The 20,545-nt window shown below is 32.8% G+C and overlaps 2 protein-coding genes across 2 annotated transcripts in view; one reads left to right on the forward strand and one right to left on the reverse strand.

Annotated features, from left to right (window-relative positions):
* The window catches only part of LOC130896222 (solute carrier organic anion transporter family member 74D), a 227,996-nt gene that overhangs the window by 142,979 nt on the left and 64,472 nt on the right, over positions 1 to 20,545 (forward strand). The window lies entirely within an intron of this gene.
* Positions 1 to 20,545, reverse strand: part of LOC130896215 (uncharacterized) — an 83,522-nt gene that overhangs the window by 49,481 nt on the left and 13,496 nt on the right. The window contains exon 2 of the mRNA XM_057804156.1: positions 5,072 to 5,267. Coding sequence (XP_057660139.1) covers positions 5,072 to 5,267 — 196 coding nt within the window. The remainder of the gene's footprint in view (positions 1 to 5,071; positions 5,268 to 20,545) is intronic.

Genomic DNA, 20,545 nt, shown 5'->3' on the forward strand with positions numbered 1-20,545 from the left:
ACCAATAGATTTGACTCTGATTTTCAGTTTGAGGAGCGTCCAAATGATTTTTTCAATTACTTTCCAATTACTTTTCAATTACTTTCCACTATTCCATTCTTTCCACATTTTGTTGATAAGCTTGAAATGGATTATTACACTAAGCTGGACGGTTGTGTTTCTAGGTGGGTGTTTTATGTAAGCGTTTGCCATTTTCCATAAAATGTCACAGAATACTGCACTTGATCCACTTATGCAAGACCTGGTTCGACGTTCAAATGATTGAATAAAATCCACAATCTCAGTCTATAATGCTTAAAAGATAGCGACACCACATCATCTTTAACTATATAACACATCTTCATTCAAGCGTCAGTGACAAGTTTTAACTTGCTGCTTTGATCCATTTTATTATAGTGCAGCTCTAACAAGTACTCAGTCCAGTTGTTTTGGAACATGTCTCAAATTGGGATTCGCTTTGTTATAAAAATTTGGACTAAAGATGGATTAACATCAACAAAAATCAAAAACAGAATGGAGGCTGTTTACGGTGAATTCTATCCATCAATTAAAAATTGTTTATGTGGGCGCGGGAATCATTAGAAGATGACCCACGTGCCCTAGGCGACTACTACAGAAACCTCATGGAAAAAATTGTTCTAAGGATTCTAATGAGCATTCTAAAATGACTAAAATTGAAAAGTGGGTGCCTCGAATTCTCAGCGTAGTTCAAAAGAAACGTCGAATAGAATGTTGTGAGCGATTTTTAGACCTTTGCCATGAGGACCGAAAAAATTTAATTCGACCAATAGTAACAGGTGATCAAATTATGGTCTTTACTATGGTCCGAAGTGCAAAAGAAATTCCATAGAGTTGCATTGGAAAAGAGACCCCGTGCCAAAAAAAGCGTCACGAGAAGCATTAATAAAGTGAAGGCTACAATATTTTGGGACTGCCAGGGCTTTTTTCAATTAACTCTAAGGAATCAAATACAACCGTGAACACTGCATATTATTATGACTTCTGAATGAACAATTTTAAAACCTAGGGAAAAACTGGAGATTAAATTAAAATTTAAACTATGATTCAAACTCTAGTTTGAGCCAAGAATAAATAAGTTTGCTCTATATTACAGGTCACAATTAAATAGAAATTTTTCGAATATTTGTTTTAAAGTGGAATTGTTTGAGAAAGTTGTATGAACAAAGATCAAAATGATCGTCAATTTTTTTGAAGCAGTACTTTTAGTTAACATTGTGAAGAAATACAAAGAAAGAGGAATCCGAAAAAAGTGATACGGTTACTTGGAAGGAAAAGGAAAAAAATTGGTAGTTGGCAGGGGAATTTAATGACGGAAATAACAAAACCGGTCATGTTTTTGATAGAACCACGAAAAATTTAGAAAATATGGGACAATTTAGAGATTCGCCTTAGAACGAATATCTTTTGTTTTGTCAGCGCGTCGACAATGTTGATAATTTCTTCATCATCATTGTCGAGTTCATCAAATATAAAGTGCGAATATTTAATTATTCTACTAAAATCTTTTATAATATTGTAAAAATGTGAACAATATGAAAAAGTTAACTTCGAATCCTCTGTTTCATGTTAAAACTACCCCCAGACCCCAGAACGTTTAAATCAAAATTTTGTAGTAAACACCATCTATAAAACGTGTAAAAAAACGGTATCTGTAGTTCAAACCGAAATTTGAGGTTTAAACTTGGGCCTAAGGTAGCTGCATTAAAACATCAAAAAAAGGGCACGGCAAAATCAGTCGACTTGTGCCCTTATTTCATGACAATACTCCAATCCAAACTGCTCCAAGGCTATTGTGTCAGAATGTAGCTTTACAGAGATTGAACACCTACCTTATAGCCCTGATATGACCCAGTCCGACTTTTTTTCGTTCGTAAAGCTAAAGGCCGAGTTAATGTCTAAAAGATTTAACCGCGACAATGGAGGCGGTTGACTCTAAAGATGCATCGTATATATAGTGGCGTAGAAACTTCAGTCAGTCAGACCTTCTGAAAAGTGTGTGGAAATAAAGGGAAAATATACCTATAGATAAATAATTACAGTTTTTTTTCATATTAGATTAAAAACTCATGGACCGGACTACGTTTGGTTGACGATTGTTGTACACAACAAATTAACTAAACAATTCCGATAGGCAGGTAATCCGATAAATAATCTCTTGTACCTTGTACCTCAATATTCTACATAAAGGATAAGTATGTTTGTACATAATATCAAAATAGAAATTTTGTTGATTGAAATGCCATAATAGTACAAAGTCAACTGTCCGAAATGCTAGTAGTATTATAGATAGACGATTTATCCACTAAACAATAGTCAAACGTAAATGATATTGTTTACAGATATTTAGATTGTCAGTAATTGAATTGTGGATTTTCATAATGGAAGGGAGAAAAATGTCATGCAATGAGCATTATCTTTATTTAAGCATACATTATCTTGTATAATTTTACTTAACAAAATGAGTTTATCTGATTTATTCAAATAACTCAGATCTATTTGAATTTAGTCTTCAGTAAATAAGTATCAAATTAATGTTTGCCATAAAATTGGAACAAAAAAACGTAACCTCGTCTTTTCATATACAAAAATTAATCCAAAGGGATTAGCATCAGACACGAAACAAAGACCTTCAAATATTCAGTAGCTACAAAAATATATTTATCGCGCATTATATTATTCCTTTATTAAATATAAAGTATGTCCCATACTACACTCTACTAGTGGCATCGGTGTAATCATGGAGAGGGTTTTTGGGGGTTCAAACCTTATCAAAAATTGGTGCCTACTCGCAAAAAAGTGTATCGATCATAATCAATGACCTAAACAAAGTCGAAGTCTATATACCTGTAGACATTGTTGGTAAATTCTATTAAAAAATTACTTGCCAACTATCGATATGTATGTATATTGGGGTATCATATACATCGCGATCTCAAGGATCTATTATATCCTTGATGCGATACTGGGGAACCCGGTAATCTGTTAATCCCACTCATCTTAGAAAGTTCAGAATGTAGCTGTCAAGGATCTTCATTTTCTATTTCATACGCTCCTAGGAGTAGTGCTCTCGAGTTCTATAATGTCTTGAAGATCATCCTGAGCCATACCCCAGGCTTAGTAATTCCGTCTTTGTACATACTGGGGGATGTTTTTCCTCCAGCTTTCCAGTACTATGTGGAAAGGTGGGAGATTTTCTAGTTCCTCATGGTATTTAGACTCTCGATATCAATAGTGAGCTGTTTTAAGAATTAATCTTTGAAAAATGTGATTGATAATTTGGATTGTTTCCATTTTTATATCAAACCTGATAACATATCGTTTATAAATTCAATTTAGAAACAATTTTTTAATTACCAAAATAAAATAAAACTTTATGTTGGCAGAATCAGCTTATAAAACTCCTGTAGAAACGTACAGAAAAAAATAATGTTGAATTATGAACCAGAACGGAAAGAGTCGATTGTTAGTTTTTATATCGAATCGCCTGGACTATAAGAGCCAGTCCACCGGCGGCATATGGGCAAATGTCTGCATACCTGATCCGATCAGCTTTTTTGGATCGGGCTGTACAGACTATCCAGTGCAGCCGTTTCATCAATCATGAGAAGATAATCTGCTTAACGCCACACTATCCTCTTCAATCCGAGCCGCCTGAGGGATCGGGTGCGGGAAGGGGAAACCGTGCATCGTTAGGATTAGCCTCCAGTTCATGAATGTTCTTCTCAAAACTCACTATTCACAATCGAAATACTTTAATGTCGTGGCTACACTTTGATTACTACAGTTTAACCCTTTTTTATTCTAATTAGGCGTTATTATGAAAGTTCAAATATTTGTTTAGCGCAAAATAAACGAAAGATTGTCTCTATGGGATAAATCAAAGATACGAATACTTTTACAGAAGAGAAGACTTATTTACAATTATTCAATTGCTTCTTATATATACCCTTACGTATCAAAGTACATTAAAAATGATATATACTTAGTTGTTCAATAAGTTTTCTGGTTCGATAGAAAAAAAAAACAAGATTTTATTGTTTAACAGACAGACGTTATTTTGAAGCACTTATTCCGATGATGATTGAAATTGAAATTGAAATATACAAATTCAATTCTCTGACGTGAGAAAATAAAAAAACTCGAGAAGTACCTTTTCGTTCGATAAAAATGATTTTTTTGGGTTGTGTAAACAGTTCCAAGGTAACCAAATCTGGCGAATAATGAGGATGGTTCAACAATATATTAATTCACTGATTTTCACCTTAGTGTTTTAAACTATGTGGGAAGGGGCGTCATCTTGATGGAAAGTAATTTTGTAAACCATGTATTATCAAATCTACAAGACTAATTCCTTTTGTATATCAAAAAACTGAGTTAACAGTTTTGTGTTCGATTTCTGGACCCTAAATATCTTGGGAGTCAAAGTACCAGGTTAGCATCACTGCATATCGTCTTGTTTTAATTCAGGATCATGGTGGCATACCCAAATCTCATGAACAGTTATCATTTATGTATATTTTTTCTAAACCTCCCCAAATGTTGCAGAGAAAAATCGTACAGGAGTTTATATTATTCCGGGCATCCATTTTGCCTAGATATTTCTTTAACCCATGAGTTAAGTGAGAATTATTAAGCTCATTGCCTAATTGAATGCTAAAGGCTCCTACTAAATCGCTTTCGCTTATTCGAAGATCATACATCATGCTCTTTGATGTTGATGAACATTTTGAACGTGTTTCACGTAGATGCACTTTCAAATGCATCTTTCTACTGTTTTAGTTGAAGGTAACGAGTGTTTATACTACTTATACATCTTCCTAAACTAAGGATTTTAGTACTATACAATATTCAACTTTTTCTATAATGGAAAATACTGTGATAAATAATAGAAAGTATACGAATAATCTACAAGAAACACCATGAATTTATAAAGATGCAATACTTTGAAAAAATTAATATGGCAAACCTAATATTGATCGATAGAACGATAGAACTTAGTTTTATATCAAGTACTGGTTAAAAACACTTGATTTTGAAATATTTTCCTTACCAGATGAACTCTTGGCATTGTCAAAGTCTTCCTTAATTGATGGTGGTGATCCGTTATGCTCCAGAGGAGTAGATGACCTTGCAGCATTCGGTGTAAGATCCCTTTCAGCTGAATCACGACTTGTTCTTTCATTAGTACTAGCAGTAGGCGTAGGCGGAGGAGTTTTACAATTTCTAGTGAGAGCTAGAGCTTGACTCTGTAAACAAAATGAGTATTTTTTTATGCAAATTAAATTTTCGTTTTTTTTATTTATAATAAAAATATAACTTGTACCAGCAGTCTGGTAGATAATAGATGACGAAGAAGAAACCACAAATCTGACAACCATGCATGGCTAAAAGTTAATCCTTTAAGCTGATTTATATAATTATATATTTTTCATTTTATAAGCCAATCTAAGATGCTTCAAGGACTTTGCGCTTATAATTATAATATTTTATATAATTTCGGCCAACCTTTTTTTTACAAAGAGTGAATTTTATTATCAGGGAGAACGTTTTAGTGCTTAATAGGTCAAAGATGAGGATATTTAAAAGGTGTCTTGATTAAAAAAGATATTTATATATAGGTCCTCATTTCCTAGGTGTTGGTAATTTCATACGTTAATTCCTTGTAATCCCTTAATCCAATTGTTGAAGTCACACTCAGGTACAGTAATCCTATTCACCTGTCAAATAATGAGAATATATTCAACAATATGGTTTTTGAAGAGTTCTTAGTTGGAATTACAAAAATACAGACCAAAATTTAGAGTAAAAATATAATTTTTTTCTCGTTTTCTAATTCTCTAGGTAGATCTTGCAGACTACTTACCTAAATTAAGTTAACGGTTCTTTAAAATGGAGAGTGGACCGCAATAAAATAGTACTGTACATTTCGTCGAATTTTATAAATGCATACAGGGTCTCTTAGAAACATTGTTGATATTGTTTGCTTTTAAAATACATTCAGATTATTTGAAATTCACGGTTTAAAAACTCCCAACTACGAGATGGTCCCAGAAGTACCTGGCCGAACAAAGAAAATACAAAAATTTATTTTTCAACGTAGTCTCGTTAGCTCCATACACTTTTCCCACCGATGTTCAAAAAGTTCGATACCCTTAACTTAACTGCCAACATCATCTCTTCAATGTCAGAAAACCTTTCATCAACGAGCCATTTTTTTAAGTCTGGGAACAAAAATAATCCGAGGAGGGTAAATATGGCTAATAGGGTGCATGAGGTGGCAATTCAAATTTTAATTCATTAATTTTGGCCATTGCAATAACGGATGTGTGAGCTGGTGCATTGTCTTGATGAAACAAGACATTATTCTTAGCAAAATGTGGCCGTTTTTACTTGATTTCTTCGCTCATGACCTTGCCTACAGTTGGACCGGTCTTTGCCTTCTTTAAAGCCGGTTCTCCCTTTTCAGTTCATTCTTTTGTACAGTACGCTTTGTGGATTTTTTTCAATATTTCTGAAGTCGTCAAATCATTTAATCGACCACTGCGATGGTGGTCTTCGCATGTCCTACGTCCTAATTTAAACTCTGCTACCCAATATTTTACTGTTGATAACGAAGGATCAGTCTCACCCTGAGTAGAATCTACTTCAACTTCTATATTGGTTGAGCTATCGCCTTTCAAATGAAAGTATCACACAACCAATTTTTCCCACGTTTACAAATTCACCTAAAATGTTTACTATTGATGATTGCCAAACAACATAGCATCTTCAAACTTGAAACTTAAGTATAGTTTCTGTACTTTCTAATACTGGTTGTTTTCAACTACCGCCATCTCTAGGTCAGGTCAGGTACATCTGGAACCACCGTCGTATATTTTATTTGCATTATATTATGATGGATATGATTAAATTAGAATGCACGTTTTTTTTAATATTATAACAAACTGGACGATCAAGTAGTGCGTTAAAAATATAAACATAGTTTTCACTTCGACAATTTTTTGTTATTACCATTAATGCATCACAAGAGATTATTAGCAATATTTATATTTCACAGTATGTAGTATTTTTTTTGTTTTTCATTAGGATTTAGTTGTCAAGACATAAAAACACGAATTATAATAATATTTGACGATTTTCTAGATAAATAAGTTCAGTAATATACAATTACGTGTAATAAGAATATGTGTTATATATTTTATAATTGTTTATGAGAATTATATTAATTAGAGCTTATTACATTGAAATTTCCATGCTACAATTTCTATGTATAACTATTAGTATATGTCGATTTTCATAGAAATATTACACTGTACTTTTTACAAAATAGAATTTATGGGAAAATTATTATCATATATTTAGAGGGTTATTAAACATTTTTATTATAAAAATTAAATGTAAATGTTTGAATTTAGCTTCAATATTAAACGTAAAAAGGCCTAGATTTAGTCAAATTTGTTGTGACACTAAATGAATCTCAACACAATATTTTAGACAGTTTGTTTTCCAATTCACACTGAAAAAAATTTTCACCAATTAGTTTCTATAAAAATGCGTTTGTTGGTGTCTGAATTCACTTCATTCTTTATTCTTAGACTTATATTTATAATAGGAGAATTTGTATATATCGAAATCTTTCAAACAACCGAAATATTTTCTTAACCCTTAAGCCCATTAATATTTTTTGGATTAGTTTCATTAAAATTCGGCACTTTTTCTCTTATTCGATCCAGAACAGCAATAACTTCAGCATAAAATAGGTATAACCATTAATTTGAGGTCAAGTTCTATTATGACTCGACATAAATAAATATTTTCGTAATTTTAGACCCAATATGATGACTGCAAAATTGACTCTGGTTTAGGATGTGCAGTCACGAACCCATAAGTTCCTTCCGCCTACCTCCGACGTGTTCTTCGTTATACTGTTGAACTATACAGTATTCTTCAAGCTTTTAAACATAAGCATTCATGACATCGCCAAACTTACTTTGTTCGTGATATAACAGTATTCTCATTCGGCTAAAATAGAAACAAAGCTGCAGCCTCTAAAAACATTCCAAGCATAGTCCAACATCCAAATTCATACAAGATTATTGACGTGATAGATAAAGCAAATGATGATAGCCTTCACAATATCTAGCAATCTACTTCGCAAACTTACAGTTATTTTATGCCTTTAAAGAGTCGTCCGGTTTGTCATAATCGGTATGCTAATGACAGCCGACCACATATTAACCTTAAGCAAACACACAGATCAATATTTTCTCAACCTCTACCACAAAATACATACAAGTGCGATCCGTGGGTTATTGGGCTCTGACTTACTAAGGCAGTTGCGACCCAACCTAATCAGTAGAGGTTTGCGCTTGCTCCATGACAATTCACAATTCTCGCATTCAAGGGCTTTTATACACGAATGTAGCTTCACAGAGATTGAACACCCCCCATATAGCCCTGATATGACTATTTGTTTGTTCGTAAAGCTGATAACCGAGTTAAGGAACAAAATATTTGACAGTGACGATGAAATTAAATAGACGGTGTACAAAAATAATATATTTTTAGTGATATAAAAGTTTTGGAGAGTAAATGGAAATAAAGGGAGATCATATTGAAAAATAATCACTTTTTATTTATTTATTTCCTTTCTATCTTTGTTAGATTAAGAGCTCATGGACCGCACTCTATATGATTATGGACTTTGACTGTTTCAATAGTTCAAATAAACTTATATGGCTGTACCAATAGTCAGCGTTACAGAGGTTGACTGTCAGTGTCTGAAGACGATAACTTGGTTATCGAAACGCGCGTCAGACAGTGTAATTGTGTTGGTGTAAACAGTGTGTTCAATATGAACGATGTTCCAGAAATTCCAATTATTTGCCAATTTTTATTGATATTATTAGCAGTTTTCCTATTTCATAATTTTATCTTTTTTGTTTTTTGTCTAATTGAAACATGGAGCCGAATAATTTATCATCTATCAGCGAAATGACTACGAACACATTGTAAGGAAAAATATGTCGTAATCCACAAATCCACGATGTAACGTGACGTATTTAACAGAAAAATATATATGTACCTAATCATTCAACTGACCTAAAAGAACGAATCGAGGTGTATAATAAAACAAAAAATACAATTAATTCGCAAAGATTTGTTCCCAATTGCATGTTGTAATAATTGATAGATATAACATTCAGGAATTCTGTCGCTTTTTGACCCCACTTAACCCAGATTAAAAGCGTTGGCTATAGGCTACTAACTGGCCAGATTTGAGTGACGGACGTATACAATTATTAGGGTTGCATCAAATTGGTGCGCGGAAAACACGCAACGATCAAGGTTTCACATATACCAGGAGTAGTTTAAAATCATATAGATTTTATTAAACATCCTTAATTTTTTCTTACCGTAGAATATAAATAATAATTTCACCACAAATTTAATAAAATTTGTTGAAGTTGTACCTCTGGTAGGCGATTTAGTTAAAGTTCAAAAATTTGTGAGTGGTCATAAGCGACTACAGCGCTACAATAATTACAATAATTACTTAGGGAAGTATTTGATAAAAAACGTAACAACCGATCGAATTACCCGAACCCCAAAACACTGATAGAGTTAGCACAGATTTGATTTGCCACAGTCCAAGTATTTTATCTAGTTATCATTCTTGCATAGAAAGAATTTCATTCACCCTAGACATAGTTCATGTAGTATTAATTCTTCAGCATCAAAAATCCCTTTAAAGTTTTAGCTGCTTGAGATTTATCATCTAATTAAATTTGATGGGTGATTTTTTCATATTATTCTCTCTATTTATATGCATAATAAAAGTGACCTTATTCCTTGATAATTAGCGCATGGTTTTGTAAACAAGGAGCTGCAAAGAGACAGAGCAATTGTATACTCAATAACCCTACCAGTAAATTCTTTAAAATTTCCCCTCCTATATAATACGCGTTCTGTATTCTCAGATATAAGAAGATCTGAAACTAAATCTGCATGATTCATAAAACCTTTAATCCGCATATAACAAGCATTCCAGATCCCGTTTTTTTAAGCTGCATTCTTAGTCTTTGAAAATTAAATAAAGCTCATCAGCCTCTCAACTTTAGTACGGACTTAACAGAAATAATCTTCAGCCGTATACTACTTCACTGGATTATGTTTTGAAATATATGAAAGATATCCTTGAATTTCAGTTGTCGATTGTATCATTTTCGTTTTATATTAAACGTCTTTGTTCTTGTAAATCTCCGACGTTGTAGTGTGGAAGTCAAAATTTTACTCTTTATTTGTTTTATTTGCATAAGAGCTTATTATTTCCATATGCAATTAGCTCAATTGAGCTAAAATATTAACGCTAAATAACAGAATATTCAGTTTCCACAAAAGTTATTTTTATGACTTAGTACAGTCTCAGTAGCGAAATTTATGAAGGTTTAATTTCTATCAGGACTTGGTCTAACGATAATAATAAGGCTTGATTTCACACTTTAACATATTCTATAAATTTTTGAACTATAATACAATCAGCTCAAGCCACACCCCTGCAATCACAAATCACCGGTAAGAAAACTGAACAAAAAATTGTATTTTTCTCAGAAAAATCTTAAAGTATTAGTTTCCAAATTATTGTAATGTTTCTTGCATTCATAGTCCAACTATATGATTTCTTACAATAGTACTAATTAGAGGTAGCTAACCCTTATATAAAGTTATCTACTTGACCCTCCACTATCAGTTAAGCAAACAAGAATTCTACCTGAAAATATACAAAAAAGTGATAAAGCTGCTCAAGCGGTCATCCTATTTCGAGGGCTAGGGCAGTGTGAAGCTTCCAGTACGTTGAACATGAGTCAGTCTTCCAGAGACTACCGCGATTAACAAGAGCCTTTTCTTTAATAGAAAACGCGGTTCCGGAAGAAATAGTTGCACATCCGAGAGAGATGCCCAATTCATTATCAGCCCATCGGGCCTTTACAGGTATTTAAGTCCAACAAGAACTCAGAGAAATACGAGGAGGGGCTGGACAGTGAGAAGAAGACTTAAGGCATCTAGCCTTGAGCTAAAAAGGCCAGCTGGTTAATTTGAACAACGGGACTCGTTCTCTTCTAAAATCTACTTGCATAGTAGCGACAGAAGAGGACAAATCTACAAAATACCTGCAGAAAGATTTGCACAGTGTTGCTTAGGATTTCAATGGAAGCAAAAACCAAGTTGGTTTTTATTAAAACTGACGGCGGAATGGGGAGATTAACGGCGAACAGATATATGGAAGAAACTTTAGGGAATGACGTTTTTTCCTGTGCCAGTTTCATCCTAATGAAGGACATTGACCACATATTGCAGATTTTGTCTGGCAATATTTACAGGATGTTCATATTGCCGCTATATTTTTGGTTATAATCCTATCGAGCATTTATGGGATGAACTTAAGAGAAATATTCGTGTTAAAAATCCTGCAGGAGAGAGATCACTAAGTATTGGTAGGTTAATTTCAATTTAATTATAAATATCAATAACAACATAGATCACTCATTATAAAGATAAGTTTAAAGGCTTTAAGATGCTGGAATCAGAAAAATAATGGAAGTTACAGAGACTTTTGATCGCGAGCGTGAGACTTGAATCGATTTTTTTCCTCACAAGTGTATAAAGTTAAATTCAATTTGAAAAAAAATGTTTAGCAAATCTCTTGACTAATAATTGATATTGAAACTGAATTGGACTAATCTCGAGGTGGTCATTATCGAACCTTTGGGGACGTAATCAGTTTTCAGAGGTCAATACGAATGAAAAGTGTAAAAATCCACCCCAAAAGTTCTTACAAGATACTGTCACAAGTACCAACTTATTATGAGGATTAGTGATATTCTCAGCTATTCAATATGAGTAATTATAAAATAGACGTTTAAATTAATTTGCAACTGCTGTGTGACCATCTCATTTTGATTTCAACTAAATTAATCAAATCGGTCTTTTTGTAAACAAGATTTGAATAGAAAAGATTATTTACAAGATTGGTATCGTGTATTCGATAATTGAATGAAAGTACGCCTCTGTTTCATAATCACAACAGGCCACAAATAGTTTTATGACCACTTAACTGGTCCCTTTAACAATCTGCGATGCGATGAATCTTCAAATCTATCATTTATAATTGAATAGAATTTAAAACTTGTAAGATTCACTTTTTTATCCGGCCATCAAATATACGGTTTTGAATGAACCACCGTGTATGATTAAATATAAGGGGGTGCGTTTCATATAGAAATAAAATAAATCGATTTTTGTTGGTAATACGTGATACAGTTAGAGTGGAAATGACCGGTACGAAGAAATAAACGTTGAATTTTTTCATGTGTGACGCCCGGAAGAATCGAATGGCCATTAAAATGTACACACCACCTGTTCAGTTTAATGAAACATGTCACTATCATAGGGCGCTTCATTAAATGTAGAACGAGGATAAAACCGAAATAATATATTAGCAACCTCTAAATTTTTGTAAAACATAAATCTTTAATCCAAATTGATTAATGTGGTTGTTTTAGTAGACTTCTATCAATGAATACGAACAGTATAATAACTCAAACTAAAAAAATACCTTTTAATATTAAAATAAAAAATATAAATGTTCTATTTCAATAATTAATATTCATTTTCAGATTTTAATTTTTATCTTTTTCTCCTATCTTGTAGGTTTGCGCCATTGCGAATTTTTAGAAACCGTGGTGTTTTTTAGAAACGACTGTGATATAAACATTCGAAATTGAAATAGGTTTTAGAACTTATTGCCGAAAACAAAATTTATCCAATATTTATAAGATCAAACAAATTCACATGCAGCTCACATCAAAATATATTTAAAACATGGAAGAATGAATGGAGAAAACAACATTTGAACCGTAGAAGAAGCCTGAAATGGGGTTAACTTACAGTAAGATACAACAGAGATAAAGTATTCCTACAGATCACATATTATAAAAATATATTATATGTTCACTTTCCAACTTGAAAATGGTTAATTGTTTAGCTTCAGTGTATATAAATAATAATAAAATAATAAATTGTACTTCTTTTAATGTAATTATATAATTACTATTACACTCAAACCATTCGAGTGGTACATGTCGTGTGGAGATGCCTGTGGATATTGATCTTGAACTTCTGTAGGTTGTGGTATTCGAAAAAGACCTACATTGGTATCTGATTTCAAAAGCTTACACTTCTTCAAAGATAAATTAACGTTCTGGTCATCTATAGGCGAACTCGATGTTCATGAGCCACGTCCGCGTGTGGAGTTGATCTTGGAAATACTGCGCATCTGCCATGGTACTATCGCGTTAGGTCAAAGACCTTTCTTCTATGCTCTAAGCTGTCCATGTTTCTGGTCAACTTTCAATCGCCTATAAGTCGAATTGCTCTCGTTTGTACTACTACGAGCATCCTCAGGTTATGCTTTGAAACCCAGCTCCAAATGTTCGAGCAAGTTGGACGAATCTGGAACTTATGCTGCTGCGGAGTATATAGCTCTTTTGTCTTAAAGAGTTTTTGTGAAGCTGCCTCTACTCATTCGACTATGTGACTATACCCTGACATATTGCTCATATTTATATCCAGATAGAACCAAATCCTGATCTGTAGTGCCAGATTTCGATTTCTCTATAAAAACAGTAGCTTTGGTATTTGCTGCATTAAACTCAGATTGCTTCTACCCTGTCTTGTAGAGGATTAGAAACCGTTGCGGGGTATAAAGCTTTTTGGTCGTAAATAGGGCTCCAAGTTTTTGTGTAGCGGCTTTGGCTAAATCAGCCAGGACATATTGCTTCCAACCTCAACATCCAACAAGCGAATTTGCGGTGTTGGTGATATTTTATGTCCAGACAGGACCGAATTCTGAGCTGCTCTGCAATTATTCTTTGTAAAAACAGCTGCATTCAACTTAATCAGATTGCTTCCACCCCATCGTTGATTAACAGGAGGACGAGAGCAGGTGACAAGATGCATCCCCGGGGAACACCAGCGTTAAGCTCAAACCTCTGTGAGGTGTGTCCATCGATAACGACCTGGATGAATCGATCTTTGAGAAAGCTAGAGAAAGTCAGCCGTCAGTCTTAACTAATTTAGAAGATTGGCATGGATAAAAATCCGAAAATGTATGGTTATAAGCTATCCTACTTCTTAATATTTGTTTCCATAAAACATTTATTTCAAGGATATGTGGATTGAAGCTAGAGAAAGGGTTAATTGGACTCCAAATGTGATCTGCTCTGTTTACTTCGAAGAATCTCGTTTTTATTATACTTCTAAAGGTTCATTCAATAAATAAATGTACAGATAGTACTGCTGAAAATAGTTCAGATGATTGTTATGAGTTTACATTGTTTAATTTTGCCAATGTTGGCGATTTCATCAATTAGGTAACTTTTCTGATTTCTGATTTCTCTTTTGCTATATTTTCTAGATCTTCTCTGCATGCTTCTATGCATTATTTCCGTGGACCCTCTTTTCCTCTTCGCTCCTCTTCTTCTTAATAAGCATCTTTTCACCCAACTATCTTCGTCCATTCTGGCTATGTACTTCTCCATCTCAGCTGGACCATATAGTACCTTGATCTCTGCGTTCATTAACTTCCCTGGTACAAATCGAAAATCGGATCTATTAAAAGCTATTTCCCATTGCCGCAGAACAGTCTTCCTTGATATAAAACGATGTGCGCTCCTCAAAAATCAATTCCAACAATCAATTTTGGAAAAGATATTTTCTGGTACCGTCAAATAGCTTCGCACATTAAATCACTTGCGGTTTTTCACAGCAGTTTCTTCTTTTTTTTTTCACGTTTAATGATGCTACGGAACAATATGCCGCTTAGTGTACTTGCATGTTATTATGAATCGGAAATGGCTTTAAATTTATGAAACTAATTAATAAACCAAAGTTTTAAGGATTCCTGTTATTAGTTGCTTTGATATGTTAATCATTCACAAATTTTCAATAGTATTATAATATTAAAATGTAATATACATTAATCAAAAATAAAATGAGAAAAATTTATTCGGTTATCGGTATTCATTTGACGTTAAAAATAGGAAAAAATTGTTACTACCATCTTATATTGAAATCTAATCAATTAATTCATATACTTTTTAGTTAAACTTTATTTTTCGTCCTTTTTATTAATTCTATTTATATTATCCTACAATAAGTTTTCAACATTTCCTCAATTTCACAAATTTAGAGAACAAAAAGAGAAAAAGTACTTCACATTATAATTTTGTTGAGGAGAGAGTAATGAAAAAATATGGAATGGTTTTGAGAATAATTAACGGTCAAGATTTATAACACCTTTTTCGAAAATAAAAAAAAATTGAATGTAGATATAATTTTAGCAAATAAGATTAAAAGATCTAATCTAAAATGGTGGTATAACATAATTCCGTAATATAAATAAAATACGAAATCTTGTTTAAAATTGACTAGAGATAAGTGAAAACAGTAGGTTGTATTATTCAAGATTATGTTATTGTCTTAACGATAAATATAATTTATTTATAGCACTACAGTAGTGAACGATTAGTAAAAACAATGTTCGAACAGTAATTTTTCTTTCTGATATATAACATTTATTAACAATTTCACAAAAATCATTAAATTGATTGATTTTTTTAAGATTTACAACTCCGACTTAGCAACGCTTTATTTTGACATTTCATTCAACAACTGAAATGTTCTTTGATTAGTTTGGTTTGGCATTTCATTTTCAAATTTTACAACTCCCAAGAAGTTGGTACTGACCTATGGAATATTGTTCTAGATTTGTCCTATTTTGTTTTAGAACGATTTTTGAGATAAACGATTGTATTTTCAAGTTTTAATGATTCTGGCCGTTGTTCTGTGTTGTTCTAGATTCGATCTATATTGGTCCAACCTTAGCGTTCAGAAATTTCGCGAAAAATAGTTTCTAAACTAGCACCACACTTCCAGGCTATCGTGATTGTAATCGTTTTCTTGAGTTGTTGCGAAAATGTTCTCAATTATTCCAGAATATTGTTTTAAAAAATTTGTTCAGGAATTTTGATAAAATTGATTATTTAACTAATATTCCATTGTTGGCCCTATTTCGAGAAATTACCATTATATGAGTTATTCTGACTTTTTTAGCATTTTCCTAGATTTTAGGAGTTGTTCTAGGTTTGTTCTACCTTGTTCTCGAAGAGCATAGAGCTGAGAAGCAAAATTATAGCATCGCGATACCTTGAAAAAGCAGTGCCAACTCTGAAATAGTTTTGTTCCAATTTTCTTTAAAAGTTTTATCCTCATCTTTATGTCATCTCAGAACAGAGTACAAAAAATCCAAAACAACATTAAACAACCTCCAAAATTTCGGTATTTTTTTGGAGTAATTGTTTATCACAATAATGGTTTGGATTCTTAAAATTTATCGTCCATTTTATGGTGCTCGCAATCGTTCTTCAGAGCAGTTAATTCGAAAGTTTTTGTATCACGTTTACTTCTGTATACACTAAAGGAGCTGTAGCTACTGTTCAGGGAACCAGTGAAGAAGATCAAAATCAATTAATCGTCCTCCTCAGTAACTGGAGTTGAGTCTTTCGACTTTATAAAAGATTGGGTTAAAAGCTTTTGAGATTCAGCTTGCGCAGTAATTCAGGCCAAAGTAGCATAGTATCTTAGTAAAAAACCATAATTTCATCACCCTTGCATTATTGAAATGCTCATGTAGGATCGGTAAAACTCTTTTGGAAAAGTGGATCTGTACTGCAAGGTTTTAGGCGCCGATCACTAATTTTATGTCTTCTGAAGTAGTACCGGCCGCGCGTGGGTCATTTTCTAATGAAACTCGTCCTCACCATAGACAACTTCTATTCTTTTTTTGATTTGTTTTGGTGAAAAAACTATGACAGCACGAAACTCAATTTGAGACATTTGACTGAGTATTGATTCGAGGTCTACTATAATAAAATGGATCATAGCATTAATTTATAATGTGTAAAGCTTGTCACTGACGCGTGCATAAATATTTTTACAAAATTTACTATATTAGGTCTCTCTTTTAGAATATTTATTACCCTAATCATAAATCTTTGCACAATTTTATGATTGCACTGTATGACAGTATAACAAAACTTCAAGTCTTGTGAAATTTGGGATATAGAACATCTAGTGGAAAATTATCAGGATAATCCGCAATCATATTTCGCATCCGGTGAGTGGGATTACCACTATTTCCGCAACATAATAATAGAGATATTGTGCCAATATATAGAGAGAGACTACGGAATGATCCCGTTTCCAATGCAACTTGTAATCTCACATTATCGGCTACATCCTGGACAGAGGAAAATATTCTCCGCAACAACAGTATTAAAAAGATCATTGAATTACTTTGACGCCCTAATATTAGTTGCCCAGTTCTCTTTCTAAGTAAAAGACATAAAACTGCATGTTATCATAATATTATTAGTTTCAAAATCATAATAACAGAAAATTAAATAAAACAAATTACAGTTATTTCTATAAATTTCGTCTGAAAGTTATAAGATTAGATAGAAAAAATCCATTCTCGGCTTTAGTATTAATTAAATATTTGTATCTGGAATGAACCAAGAGTCAAAGAATTTGCTTCATTTTTAGTGCAAACCCATTGAATGACAGTTTGGTCATAACTTAAGCTTCTACGAATTGGCTGAGCAAAAAACTACCAGCGGTTGTGTAAGCATGCAGGACCACAAAACTTTTACAGGATCATCGACCTGTTCGCTACAACATGGGCGTCTCATCCCAGCTCAATATAAATTTCAATCATGTGATTCGAATATTTAGAGATTAAAGTAATTTTTGTCTAAAATAAGATAATAACGAAATATGAATACAAATAGTGAAATCTAATTTATATAGTTGTTCTTAAATACTCATAGTTAAGATATATCGTCTATACAAGATGTGCCTATTAAATAACGAGAATAACGATATAATATATTCTATTTTAAATTCATACATTCTTATTATATACCCTCCTCTAATCCTACAACTCTCCACACGAACCTTCCATTGATTGAAACGGTGCTAAAAGTCTTTAACGGTCTCGAATCTTTTCCTTTTAATTTAGATTCCATTTAGACAACAGAAAGGAATCGCACGGTGCAATCTATGGCGAATAAAGCGGATGGTTAGACCACTGAGACGGTCAACTTGGCAACTGCCGGTCATATCGAATAGTTTATCGACTTTTTCGATATTTGGACATAAATTGGACATACAGGCCAATACTCAAAAATAGCGGTGAATCTTGAGTATTTACAAACAGGGATAAGAGAAAAGTTAGAGCAGTAGAAATAATAGATTTAGGTTAGGTTAGGTTAGGTCATGGCTGGAAGAGAAAAAATTGTCTCAAGATAGAAAGGACTGGTAACAATTTAGAAGGAATTATTTCAATAGTAAAATTTACACCCCTATATACTATAGGGAAAAAATTTGATTATATATAAATAAATTGAAATGAAGAAACATCTTCTGCTATATTTTTTAGAATTTTTAACACCATAACTTCTTGAGATGTTTTGAAAGTATCCCATATTTGTGCGTAAATTGGAAGGAAGTATTTGCCAATTAGTTTATTAAGGTTTTCGTAGTGATATTGTGGCAAATTAAACATCAAAGTGTACTCTTTTTAATATATATGCCAAGATTTCGAATACTTATGTACTCATCATCGGGGAATAAGTTAAGGAATGTGGTGTTTTATTTAATTATGTTTTAACAAAATTATTGAATTCGTAAGTTTCAAAAATGAATATACATATTGACACACACAATTCGTTGCTAAGAAACTAAATCTGATGTGGTATTACTGATTTTTCCACAGTACCAGAAGCGTTGGATTTTTAACACAAAATTTCACGGTAACAGCTAAAATTTGGATCGCACTTCTTCTGTAGCTATAACTCATATATCAGTTGGAATTATAAGCAAAAAAAAGTGAATTTATAAAAAAACTGTGATTTATAAAAGACTATAATTTTAATTTTAATAAAGTGGTTTATATGTTCCCATTTTTTATTCGATTTCAAAATACGAAAGTATATCCTTAATTTTTTTTTAAAGTACGCCTTCTTCATGTGTGAGTGTAGTAATATGTCGGATTCAAGGTGGCGAGATAGCGTTTGTTCAGTGTTTGAGTTTCTCTAGTCGGAGGCGCGAATTGTTTACTTCAGAAGATTCGCCGATCGAAATGGATCGTGAAAGAATACAAATAACGGATATTAGTTACGTCTAACCCATTACCTGCGTTAATTGTACAACATGCCATCGACTTACTGAACGTTTACTGATTGTAATAACTAATATTATTAGTTATTACTTCGAATAAACAATATTTGGTTTGGTTAGTCGATAACTGATGTAAGTTTAACGTTATCGAAAATTATTTGTTTTATCAGTTCAAATACAATACAAAAACGCAGTATTTCTGCCTTAATCTCAATTGAATAATCACAAATCTTCGATTTTCTTATATCCGCAACAAGTACAAATAGATAAATAATATATCAAAAGATCAAATATTTACCGTCGGCATGATACTGAAATTTATTTTTTATAAATCTTATTTGAAAGATGTTAATCGTACTGATTTACTATCCTAACCGTTCCTCATACAGGTATACAACATCTTAACCAACTATTTTTTTATTTAATACGAGGTATATCCACAATATGAGTATGGTTTCTATTTCTATCATCGCCAGCGTTGCGATCGCGGCAGTTATTTTGATTGAAGCAGAAGAAACGTACAACGACGAATTGAATCTTTGATTTGTTTTCTAACTACAAAGAAAATTAAACTAAGTGAAATTTTTCATCAAATCTGCGGGGTTTACAGACAAAATGCTATCAGTGATCCAGACTGTTCGATGACGGACCTAAAGAACAATGTGGACGCCCGTCTTTGGTTAATGACGATTGGTTTACGCAATTGTAGAGAAGCCTAAGCAATATTTTAAGTTCACAATTAGTAACTTTGCTGGAGATCTCAAATTCCGAAAACTTTGTTCATGTTGAATAGCAAAAATTCTTACAAAACAATAGGTATAAAAAACAACAAATTGTTGTACATTCCAGTTTTTGAAACGCTGTGATGATGGTGATGATTTTCTTTCTTATATAATGACAGGGGAAGAAATTTTAGTCTCTTACGTTACCCCAAACCCTAATTGGTAATCAATGGAATGAAGGCACACTTCGTCTCCAATGAAAGTTAAGCCTAAGCAAATCTTGACACCTCGAAAACTGTTGCGCGCCGTTTTTTAGAACGAGTCCATTAAGAAAGAAGATAACTGTCAAAAAGTGTTGTTTTTTTCATGATAATGCCCGCCCTCATCAAACTGCGGACGTGACAAAAAAACTTCTACATGAATTTGACTGAGACTTGTTTGATCATCATTCGTACATCCCAAACATCGCTTCTAGCGACTTTCATTTTATTTCACACATAAAA

Source organism: Diorhabda carinulata, chromosome 1, assembly GCF_026250575.1.
Source record: "Diorhabda carinulata isolate Delta chromosome 1, icDioCari1.1, whole genome shotgun sequence".
Taxonomy (NCBI): Eukaryota; Metazoa; Arthropoda; class Insecta; order Coleoptera; family Chrysomelidae; genus Diorhabda; species Diorhabda carinulata.